The sequence below is a fragment of the Calidris pugnax genome, unplaced genomic scaffold (genome assembly GCF_001431845.1).
Source record: "Calidris pugnax isolate Ruff unplaced genomic scaffold, ASM143184v1 scaffold25, whole genome shotgun sequence".
Classification (NCBI taxonomy): Eukaryota; Metazoa; Chordata; class Aves; order Charadriiformes; family Scolopacidae; genus Calidris; species Calidris pugnax.
In genome coordinates, this window is record NW_015090805.1 from 10,872,049 (window position 1) to 10,884,142 (window position 12,094).

Here is a 12,094-nt window from a genome sequence, read left to right on the forward strand (position 1 = left end):
TATTGAATTGGTAGAGGATGTTGTTTGGTCCCAGCGTGAGATGCGTATTGTAACCTCTGACCATTGTGAGGGGAGCGAAGGGCTTAGACTCAAGAGCCTCATTAGCAGACAGATTAGTGAGTTACAGGCTGGGATGCAGCTTCCTTTAGCTTCCTGTGGCTGGGAACTGAGAGTGAGATGAGGTGAGTGCATAGACTGGCAGCAGGTTGTGTTTACTCTCTTGCGATGTGGTTTTGGGTAGTTCTTCTAAAATATGATTTCACGTTTGGCTTTAGCCAGTCAGCTGTTGCTATAAAGTTGAGCCTTGTGCAAATGTAATCCCAAAAAAATTATTTGGTTTGAAGTTGTGTGTGGATGAGGCTGACAGCTTGATTCTGCAAGTATCTGAGATTGTGGAAGGTGGAAATGGGGACCACACATATCAGCAGAGTGGTCTCTAGAGCTGTGAAAATGTGCAGCTTCATTCCTAGCACAAGGGAGCTTGACCTTTCATGTTTGTGGAATGCAGATGACATCTCCACTGGGGGGAAAAAAAAGTGAACTTCAGCTGCAGAACACTAAGGGATAAAAATGTTAACACCAACTTTGGGACCAGGAAAACCATCATTTTATGCTTGGGTTGCTTGTGGTCTGGATTATGGACACATAAATTAATAATACGGTTACTGTGTCAGTGCAAGAGCATCAGGCCTGAAAGGCTGTGTCAATGAACAGTGTTTGATACATGGTTCCAGTATAAGGCAGTTTGGAAGGCACTGTTAAAAGACTGAGTTGCATCCTGTATTTTGTCCCTTTGTCCCTGCAAAAGCTAATTGTTCCTAAAGGAGCAGGCAGCAAGCGTGGAGGTAACATGAGCTGAAGGTGCTACCAAACAGGGACTCATCTCAAAACTAATGGAGATAAACAGTTTAAAAACTAAGGTCTTTAAAGTTCTGTTGCCAGTCTTGTACTTGTCTTATACTGTCCCTGCCTCGGCATTTTTTGGGTTTGTGCTCTGTAGTTCCTGACAGTGCAGGCATGTACCTTTGAACTGCTGGTCAGAAGTGCCAAAGCACATGAAAAAAACCTGACCTTGAATTCAGCAGGAGTTTTTGTCTGGTTTTATTGTGCAGCAGAGGGTGAAACCTTATGAGTGATTGATGATAGCTGAATGGCCTAATGAATGAATCCAGTCTGCTAACTGCTTTGCAGGATATGGAGCCAGAAAACTGAATACACTGTGAATCCAAACTTTGGCTGCCTAGGCAAAGAGAAAATGGGATTAATGGAAAATTCAATTCTGATACCCTAGCTATATTTCTTTCTAGTGGTTCCCTAGTAAACTAAAAGTACTTTTGATGCAGTTGTTTTGTCTTTGGGAGAGTAAGTCATAACCTTAGTGGTGACTCGTTAAGTAATCTTCCAAAAGGGAGGGGTTTTTTTGAGTTTTCCAAAAATATTTTTAAGAAGCCTCTTCAAATTGCATGGTTTGCTGTTCGCATGTTTACTATGAAAGTAAATTCTGAATATTGAAAGGGATGGAGTCTCTTTTTATGAAGTTATAAGGACAGAATTTGGTCTTAAATTGAAAACTAAGTTGTGCTTTTTTATACAAGTGCACACAGCTAGGAGTGTTACCGTGAGTGTGGTGTGGATATAGAATGTATATAGATGTGTGTGTGTGCAAAAAGTATTTTCCATGTGCTGTTTAATCACTTTGACATACTGCCTTGTGCTTGAATTTGAACATTTCCCAAGATTTTTTTGACTTCTGGCAGCCCACTTGAAGCAGCAGGATTTAATTTTGCTTTTGGATGTCTAGAAATCCGTGACCAGTCTTTGCCTGCAGATCAGTTATTACAGGAATACAGTGAATCTGGCACTCCAGGTGCCGTCACACTGATCGTGGATAGGGTCCATGGTTCCCCATGACAAAATCCACATCCCCTGGGAACTCCTGTTTTCTGTGTATACACAGATTATGTGGCGTTTGTGTTCAAACAGGGAGCCTCTTCAAGGGAGCTGAAGAGAAACTTCCTCTGGCTTGGAAAATCTTTGCTCTGTGGATAGGGGAGAGGTGGAAGGCTGTGTGAGGAGAAGTATCATTGTTTCCTCACTCCTTTGGAGGAGACTTTCCTTGTAGGATAGCAAGATATGGGCATAGGGGAACCTTTGATCTGGGTCAGTGGTGTAGTCCTTATGTTCTTATACACGCTTAGAAAGTCGGAGGTTTTTGGTGCAATTCTTCCTAAAACTACAAAATACTGGGAATCCTCTATGAATAGCTTCTGTAGAAGAGCAAAAGTTATAACTGCAGCGTTTTTTCAGGTGTTATGCAGATGATTGCTCAATGCCAATGTCAGAGGAGTGCTTCAGGGCACCACTGTGGGTAGCAGGGGAGCCAGAAGCATATAGAAATGAAATTGCGTAGCTTCAAGGTCTACTAGAAAACAAATCTGAGCAAAGCCAAATATTTGTACTGTGGTCCTGTTCTCAGAAGCACTGTCATGCAGGCTGCCCAGAAACTTAAAATTTGATCCTGATTCCTGATGCAGCTTAGTTGTGCTGCTTTATTTTGTTGCCTTTGAAAATGGGGTGCAGCTGTTGATGATCCAGTGTCAATATACTCTATTGTTTCATCCTACTTGATGGCCTCGCTACAGAAAAGGAGGATTAGTGGCAGCTGGAACCAATATGCCTCTAGTTTTTAAAACAGTTGGAAATTTTCCCCTTCATTTTGCAAGTTAAATAGAGGAGTTCAAATCCATCATTCTCTGTGAGCAGGTTGATTCTGTAATTTGTTTGTATTCTCTCTTCCACATGCATGTCAAATTTTACTGGATTTATGTCTCCACTGTTTAATGTTCATTGGTAAGAGATGCACATTCTCTGTGGGAAGCCAATAGCGGGGTGCAGAGAGAAACAGAAAAGAAATCATAGAATCATAGAATGGTTTGGGTTGGAAGGGACCTTAAAAGATGATCTAGTTCCAACCCCCCTGCCATGGGCAGGGACACCTCCCACTAGACAGGCTGCTCAAAGCTCCATCCAGCCTGGCCTTGAACACTTCCAGGGATGGGGCATCCGTGACTTCTCTGGGCAACCTGTTCCAGTGCCTCACCACCCTCACAGTAAAGAATTTCTTTCTAGTATCTACTCTAAATCTCCCCTCTTCCAGTTTAAAACCATTACCCCTTGTCCTGTCACTACACTTCCTGACAAAGAGTCCCTCTCCAGCTCTCCTGTAGGCTCCCTTCAGATACTGAAAGGCCGTTATAAGGTCTCCCCACAGCCTTCTCTTCTCCAGGCTGAACAACCCCAGCTCTCTCAGCCTTTCCTCATAGGAGAGGTGCTCCATCCCTCTGATCATCTTTGTGGCCCTCCGCTGAACCCGTTCCAACAGGTCCATGTCCTTCCTGTGTTGAAGACTCCAAAGCTGGACACAGTACTCCAGGTGGGGTCTCATGAGCACAGAGCAGAGGGGCAGAATCACCTCCCGAGACCTGCTGGCCACGCTTCTCTTGATGCAGCCCAGGATGCAGTTGGCTCTCTGGGCTGCCAGTGCGCACTGCCGGCTCATGTTGAGCTTTTCATCCACCAACACCCCCAAGTCCTTCTCCTCAGGGCTGTTCTCTAGCTATTCTCCGCCCAACCTGTATTTGTGCCTGGGATTGCCACGTCCCAGGTGCAGGACCTTACACTTGGCTTGGTTGAACTTCATGCGATTTGCACAAGCCCACCTCTCAAGCCTGTCCAGGTCCCTCTGGATGGCATCCCTTCCCTCCAGCGTGTCGACCGCACCACTGAGTTTGGTGTCACTGGCAAACTTGCTGAGAGTGCCCTCTGTCCCACTGTCTGTGTCTCCAACAAAGATGTTGAACAGCACTGGCCCCGGTACGGACCCCTGAGGAACACCACTCATCACTGGCCACCAATTGGACATTGAGCCATTGACCACAACCCTTTGAGTGCGGCCATCCAGCCAGTTCCTTATCCACCAAGCGGTCCATCCATTGAATCCATTAGTTTCCGATTTTGAGAGCAGGATGTCATGCAGGACAGTGTCAAACGCTTTGCATAAGTCCAGGTAGATGACATCTGTTGCTCTGCCCTTGTCCACCAAGTGTGTGGCAGCATTATAAATTTGTCTAGACACGATTTGCCCTTGGTGAAGCCATGTTGGCTGTCTCCAATCACCTCCTTATTTTCCATGTGCCTTAGCAGAGATTCCAGGAGGATCTGCTCCATAATTTTGCCAGGCACAGAGGTGAGACTGACTGACCTATAGTTCCCTCGGTCTTCTTTTTTTCCTTTTTTGAATATCGGTGTTATGTTCCCCTTTTTCCAGTCTGCAGGAATTTCACCAGACTGCCACGATTTCTCAAATGTGATGTAAAGCGGCTTAGCAATTTCATCCACCAGCTCCCTCAGGACCCATGGATGGATTTCATCAGGTCCCATGAACTTAGGCACCTTCAGGTTCCTTAAGAGGTCTTGAACCTGATCTTCTCGTACTGTGGGCAGTTCTTCATTTTCAGGGCCCCTGTTTTTGCCTTCCATGACTGGGCAGTGTGGTTTGAGCCCTTGCTGGTGAAGACTGAGGCAAAGAAGTTGTTCAGTAGCTCAGCCTTATCCATATCCTGGGTGGCCAGGTCTCCCGTTTCCTTCTGGAGAGGGCCCACAACTTCCCTAGTCTGGCCTTTGTCCCTGACACATCTGTAGAAGTTTTTCTTATTGTATTTGATGTTCTTGGCTAAATTTAGTTCTTTCACTTGCCTGATCTTGTTCCTGACCACTCAGACTGTTTCTCTGTATTCTACCCGTTCTGCCCTTCCCTGCTTCCACCCTCTATAGGCCTCCTTTTTGGTCCTGAGCTTGTCCAGCAGTTCCTTATTGATCCACTCAGACCTCCTGGCCATTTTGCCTGACTACTTCTTTTTTGGGATGCACCTCTCCTGAGCTGGGAGGAGGCGATCCTTGAATACCAACCAGCCCTCTTGGGCCCCTCTCCCCTCCAGAGACCCAGCCAAATCCAGCTGCTAGTGGTGAAATAAAGGGTTTGGGAGCAAGGAAACATACAGGAAAACTTTGAAAGGTAATTCATGAACCTCCTTACTTTGTGTTAGGGTAAAGTGAGCTTATCACGATGAAAATCCATTTCAAATGCTTCTCTTCTAATATTTGATGTTCTTGGCTAAATTTAGTTCTTTCACTTGCCTGATCTTGTTCCTGACCACTCAGACTGTTTCTCTGTATTCTACCCGTTCTGCCCTTCCCTGCTTCCACCCTCTATAGGCCTCCTTTTTGGTCCTGAGCTTGTCCAGCAGTTCCTTATTGATCCACTCAGACCTCCTGGCCATTTTGCCTGACTACTTCTTTTTTGGGATGCACCTCTCCTGAGCTGGGAGGAGGCGATCCTTGAATACCAACCAGCCCTCTTGGGCCCCTCTCCCCTCCAGAGACCCAGCCAAATCCAGCTGCTAGTGGTGAAATAAAGGGTTTGGGAGCAAGGAAACATACAGGAAAACTTTGAAAGGTAATTCATGAACCTCCTTACTTTGTGTTAGGGTAAAGTGAGCTTATCACGATGAAAATCCATTTCAAATGCTTCTCTTCTAATTTGGCACTATTTTGTTGCCAATTATTGCCAAACAGCAGGATTATTAGGATCAACCCTTACATGTACCTTAATCCATTTGAATTTTTTTTGCCATGTTTTTTTTTTTTTTCTTGTTGCCCTCAGCATTTGCTCTGATGCCTTCTGTGCTGTGGGAGCAGTGTCTGTTCAGAGAGAGGGAGCACAGCGGGGGCTGAAACCAGTGGAGTCTGACTATTTGGACACAGAAGAGAGATCTGCAGAGGGGCCCTTAGTTTGGTGCCTCTGTGCTCGGGAAGCTCGAGGCCTTTTCCTGAGTCCGATGAGGTTGCTGTGGAAATATGCAGTTGGAAGCAGGCCAAAGCGTTCCTGCTGATCCTGTGATAAAAATCCTCCTGTGCAGTAGGAAAGAGCAGTCCAGCCCTGAGACTCCACCCTCCAGCTCCGCTCCTCTGAACCCATAAACTTACAGCTGTGGAATTTCTCACATACACTTAATTTGGTGGGATTTTGTGAAATACACGGCATGGATTTCAGCTCTGCTTTTAATCCAGGTCAGACTTTGAAAAATGTGGTCACCTAGCTCTGTTTTCAAGCAGCTTTTGAGGCTTTTACATGAAGAAAGCCAGACTGTCTAGTTTTTTCCCCAGTCTGTGGGCTTGAGCATATGGTATAGTCATACACCTAGGCTTGCCAGTAGGTTTTTTTTGTATGAGTGAACTAAAGACAGAAGAGGCAATTCCAGATGGGTATTGAGCTCTGCAAAACCACAGCAGGTTCATTATATCTAAAATGCTAAGTTTTAAAAGAGTGAGCAGAAGGAAAATCTGTCTTAATTTGTCAAAGTTGAGTAAGTTCAAATCCTGAAAAACAAATAATGAGATTGAATCAAATACTGTTTTCATTTTATTCTGCTCCTGGAAAAGCTCTTGGGAGGGTAGGCAAAGGGAAGTTTTGAATAGTGTTATAGCCATGTGTTTGTGATATGTAGGGTAATGTGTTTTCTTAAAAATTTACAGAAATTATGAGGAGGCATCTTGAACTCCACATGAAAGGTACCTGGATGGGGGTTTAGTTGTGTCTCCCCCATGAGTGAAAATTCTTGCATTCATTCTAGCCAGGCTTTCTTGAGTGTTCCTAAAATGATCTACTATGCCTGTGTCAAACATGACCCGCAAGTTAATAATGTAGATAAAATATATACCTAATATGGTATACAAGGTATTCCTAATAAGTGAATGAAAAGCAGCAATTGTTGCACATTTCAAGAGCAGTAATCAGAAAGGACTGGTGATTGATTTTTCTCTAAAGGCAAGATTAAATAGCACAATACAGCATTGTGAAACTTTTCTCCCTGATTTACAGAGAATTTTGATCAAAATGACAAGCCAGCTCAGAATTTCCCATGGAAGTTCCATGGCACAGAGCTGGGAAGTTGTATTCAAAATACACAGAAGTGCTTTAATACAATTTTTGTGTTGTTTCTTTGTAGTAAGTATTTTGGATTTCCATGGGGAGGGTGTTAAGTTATATTTGCAGCAATCCAAACTACATCTGATGATTCCATTTTCCAAGCTCAATGAAATTGCACTGTTTCATCGCTCCCTTAAAACCTGAAATAGCAAACTAGGAACAACGTAGAGTTCGTGGTGGAGGCATCTGTATGTATGTATGTATGTACTCATATTTATCTGTATGTATTTCATTTACTAGAAACTGGTTTTCAGTCATTTTAGGTCTCATGTGTGATTCCTTTATGGGAGTAACTTATCTCGATGCTGATGCAACCTGAAGTAAAGGCACAGGATTACAGAGTCAGTGGGGCTGGAACTCACTACCAGATAGCCAAGGAGCCATCAGCAGTTTCTACTTCATTTGGGTTGGTGTCTTTGTATCATTGGAAAGCTGTTAACCAGCTGTTAGGACTACCAAGTTCAACTTTCAAACCAGGGCAAATGGTAAATGGGATGGGAGCAAACAGCGTGATGGTGTGTGCTTGAAATAGGTGGAAGCAGCATGTAACAGCAGCGCTCACATTGCTTCACCCTGCATTGCCCACCATGCACCTTAGTAGTAGCATTCTGTCCTTTTTTTCTGCATTTAGTGAGTGTGTGCCATGAGACTGAGGACTCGTGAAACAATATGCATTCTGGATTTGGTGCTGGATCCTGTTCTTTAGAAAGTCTCTGGCGCTTCTTGTCACTGGATAAATTACAATCGCCTGCAGCATCAGCCAGTGTGAATAAAAACATGGGAGTAACAGAAGTCATATTGGGAGTATCCTGGTCGCTTTCAGAGGAAGGCTGAAAACCAAGCCAACAAAACAAGGACAGACAATTGAAAATAGTGGAATTATTTTATGAGGCTTAGGTAGCCCCTGGTGGCTGGTACAAGTTACTTATTCTGCAAGATGGATTTTATTAGATGAAAACAGATGTGAATAGATTGAGTTTTCCCTGGCAAAACACGAAGCAGAATTTCAAGTGCTAAATCCAGAATTTTTTAATGAATTTTGGTAGTTGGTACATTTTTTATGAAGAGCGAGAGGTGCCAAGCTGGCCCTGGAATGTGTGAGCCATTTGTTCTTCTGCCGTAGACAGTGTTAGAGCTCAGACCTCAGGAAGTTAATTTAGCTGATAATAGCACCACTTCCATTTATTTAATCTGAAGGTTCCTGCCCAGGGTCAAAGTAGTAGGCAGCCATGGATATAATAGCTTCAGACACAGGGTCTGATAGCATCTCCTCAGCCTGTGGAGCCTCCCCTCACCTCTGTGCTTGACCGTTCTTTGTGACCCCTCAGCTCTACCATCATGTTTCATATCCCTGCTCGCTGTACTAGATTTGGGGGCAAATCCTGCTGGAAGTATCTCCACAAAAAGTGCTTGTATGGGTGGGATTTTTAAGCAGAACCATTTCATTCCATAACGACATTTAAAGGAAAACCTGCGTGTAATACATTGTGGAGGTGTGACTTGGGGTGAGAGGTGCTTTTGCTGATACGGAAATTTGTTAAAACTCTGCAAGCAGTAGGTCTACAGTTCTAAGGCATTGAGGGGAAAATGTTCAATTAATATGGTAGGGGTTTTTTGCTATTAAAGTTACATTCAGCTGCAAAACGTGGTCCTCATTTATGGCACACTCAGGTATGCAAAGCCCAGTGGAGAGCTGTCACAGCCTGTCACCAGCTCTGGCAGTTTAAGCCATCAGCCATGGCCCTGAAGCTATGAGGCAGTAGCATTGCAAAGTTATTAGGAAGGTTGGAGGTCTGACCTGATCCAGTGTGACTGGGACTTCAGCCAGTTATGTCTGCCTACATAAAGCGAGTTTCTAGTGGCTTTTTTTTTTTTCCTTGAGAAAAGGGAAAGTTGCTGCCCCTATAAGGAAATAATTTGCATTTAATATTCTTTCTGCATTGTCCTATGCTTGAATGATGGGTTTGTGCTGCCATCACAGGAAGATTTCTTGGCCAGGCATGCTAGAGGCATGCATATCCATTTCTCCTTTATAGTGATAAGTTTGGGGCATTTTCATAGAATGATTAGAGTTGGAAGGGAAGATGATCTAGTTCCAACCTCCCTGCCAGCACCTCCCACTGGATAGACCAGGTTGTTCAAAGCCCCATCCAGCCTGGTCCTGAACATTTCCATGGATGGGGCAGCCACAGCTTCTCTGGGCAACCTGTTCCAGTGTCTCACCACCCTCACAGTAATGAATTTCTTTCTAGTATCTAATCTAAATCTCCCCTCTTTCAATTTAAACCATTACCCCTCATCCTATCACTACGTTCCCTTATAAAGGGTCCCTCCCCATCTCTCCTGTAGGCCTCCTTCAGGTACTGGAAGTGTTTTGCAGTGTTATAAAAGGCACTGAAGGTAGGCCAGTTTACCCCAGTGACTACTACTGTTAGTGGTATTTGACAGGTATTTTCACAATTGTTATCTTATTAAGAAATCTGCCTGTGACTCTTAATGTAGAGGTTTCATTGACATATTGCAATGAATGCAAACATACTGAGGGAAAACAAAAAAATATACTCTTCTGGTGTTAGACATGACACTTAAATTGGAATACCTCGTGAAGAAATCTAATCTGTCTGAACCTGCTATCTTGATGTGTCTTGGGGAAGAGGAAAGCTGAGGTGTCAGGAAAGGTAATAGCATTTTCTGTCTCCAAAATGTGCTTGTTGTTAAGCTTTCTAGTCTTCTAGCCTTTGTTCCTACAAAGCTTTACAGTTGGCATTTCAGTTTGTTTTGCCATAATGTTGTGAGGATTACTTACTTTCCAACATTTGTCCACAGTTTCTTGCAACTTGATCCCAAGGTGCTTGGCTTTTGGGGCTTTGGGTTATTTGCTTCATGAATGAATTTTCAGTCATGGGGCACTGAGTTTAATCCTTTGGCAAGGAATGGCTTCACATTTCTCTCTTTCTATCTTACAAATCTTCACAAAACCTTTGGTTTACTTTCCTCAGACATTTCTAAATCTGTTGCTTCTCTTAAGCTGAAGAGATTCTTATATCTTTGGACTTCGTAGCTTAGTATTCATCACTTGTGTAAATGTTAAATTAGTTTAGGCTCTATATTTGTCTGTGAATCTAACTCTTCGTAAAGCTTCAACTTCGCCCACGGTTCTTCCTGCTTCGAAAAGCTGTGCACGGAGCCTCTGATGCTTATTTTGTCACTTCCCCACCCTCTTCCCTGCATCCCTGCCAGTGCCCAGACCAGCTGTTCACCACTTCTGCTCATTCTTTAATCTGCTGCACAATAAGGTCACCTTTCTCTTTCTTCTCACCTGCATCAGCTTCATACTTTTCTCTGCTTGGCAGCTTCAGGTGGGATGGACAAACACAACAGCATAAGCAGAGCTGGAGGGGAGCAGGGAGTGGATTTCCAGAATCTGTCATAAACACTGAGTTAAAAATTAATGTCTTAGCTGAATGCTAGAGAACACTTTCCTGTTTTGGCACTGCATTATTGTACAGTGTAGAAAAGTATATAGGAATACGCATTTCTTAGTCTTCACTGCTCTACCATCAGCCTGTGTATATTTTCATGTTCCCTTCAGATACAGACCTTTCTTTTGTTCTTATTCAATTATATGCGTTAAGGCACATATTTAATTGTTTTTACTAATTAAAATCGCCTGCAATATATACATCTGCTAAGTTTTATACAAAATCTAGCACCCAAGCTGCGTACTTTCAGAAGAACCACGTAGGTGGACTTTTTTTCTTACGGCTTTTCAGTCAGTTGTATATTCTGGATGTGTACCTCAGCTCAGTGGTTCCTTTGCTCCTTCTTTCTCCCTGGTTGCATAGAAGTAGTGACAGGATAGAGGCATCTTGAATTCTTAATTTTTTTTATTATTATTATTTTTTAATTTTGCAGTCAAGTTTGATGATTGTTTCTTGGCTTAGAGTAGTTCTTTCATATGGTCTTCTGTGCCAGTTGGGCAGGTTACCTTCTGATTTGAATCTGAATGCATTCATTCAGTCTACTGTTGATAAAACTTACCAATTAAAACCTTTTTTGTTGCTAAAGTTTAACAGTAGTTGTCAGATATTGATACAGGTTGAGTATTCAGCATAGGAGAGTGTATGTGGGAATCTTTGAAATGCTTCTGATTTGAGTCCAGGTTTCAGGGGATCTTCTGGGGGGGATTTGCCTGGTGGTGGTAGAGGTTGCAAAAATGTGAGCTTGGATCATGGGAGCTTCCTGAGCTGAGGGAGAGGAGTAGCAGAGTCTGATGTAGAGAACGAAGCAAAGCCCAAAGGAAATTGATGTTGGGTGTACATTAGCATGCTACGATGTCTGTTGCTGTCTTGTTGAGACAATAGTATAGCAGTTGGACAAGGAAATGCAACAGCCAAACTTCCCCTTATGGTCAGGGAGGAAATCTGAACACCCCCCCCAGAGACTGTATCTACTACCTACAACTACTATTCAATGGTGTGTCCTACCAAGTGGTTGAGTGAGTGGATGTTCCTTACAGGAGTGAGACCTCCCTTCAGAAGATAGCTGCAGGCTCCAGCTGGCCAAGGGCTTTTTGTTTGGGATACATCTCCGGTGCAAGCATCTAAAACGGGTTGTTCTAAACTAAACTGATTTTTTTTTTCTCTCTATTTCTTCCCTATAGCCTCGTCACGTATTCAACATGTTGAAGAAGTATGTACGTGCTGAGCAGAAAGACAGACAACATACTCTCAAACACTTTGAACATGTCCGCATGGTGGACCCAAAGAAAGCTGCCCAAATCAGATCTCAGGTAATCTCCACTGAGGGTTGTTGGCATTGCGTTAGTTTGTAACCATTGTGAAGTTTCTGTCAACCTATTTTTTAAAAAAAATACCTGACTCCCTTCTGTGAACAGATTTAGGTGCAATGAAATGAAAAATAATCTGCTTTCCAGCAGAAGATTAAGGCAAAATGACAAAGGAGTAGGGTGGGTATAATTTGTCTTCTGAAACAAACTTCAAAACAGGTTTCTATCAATCCAGACAGCGAGTCAGTCATGGGCAT

The 12,094-nt window shown here is 43.4% G+C and overlaps 1 protein-coding gene across 5 annotated transcripts in view; it reads left to right on the plus strand.

The window, feature by feature from the left end:
* APP (amyloid beta (A4) precursor protein) overlaps positions 1-12,094 on the plus strand; it is a 183,901-nt gene that overhangs the window by 119,142 nt on the left and 52,665 nt on the right. For all 5 annotated transcript variants that reach the window (XM_014938124.1, XM_014938126.1, XM_014938125.1 and 2 more), the window contains one exon: positions 11,712-11,840. In XM_014938124.1, the coding sequence (XP_014793610.1) occupies positions 11,712-11,840 (129 nt within the window). The remainder of the gene's footprint in view (positions 1-11,711; positions 11,841-12,094) is intronic.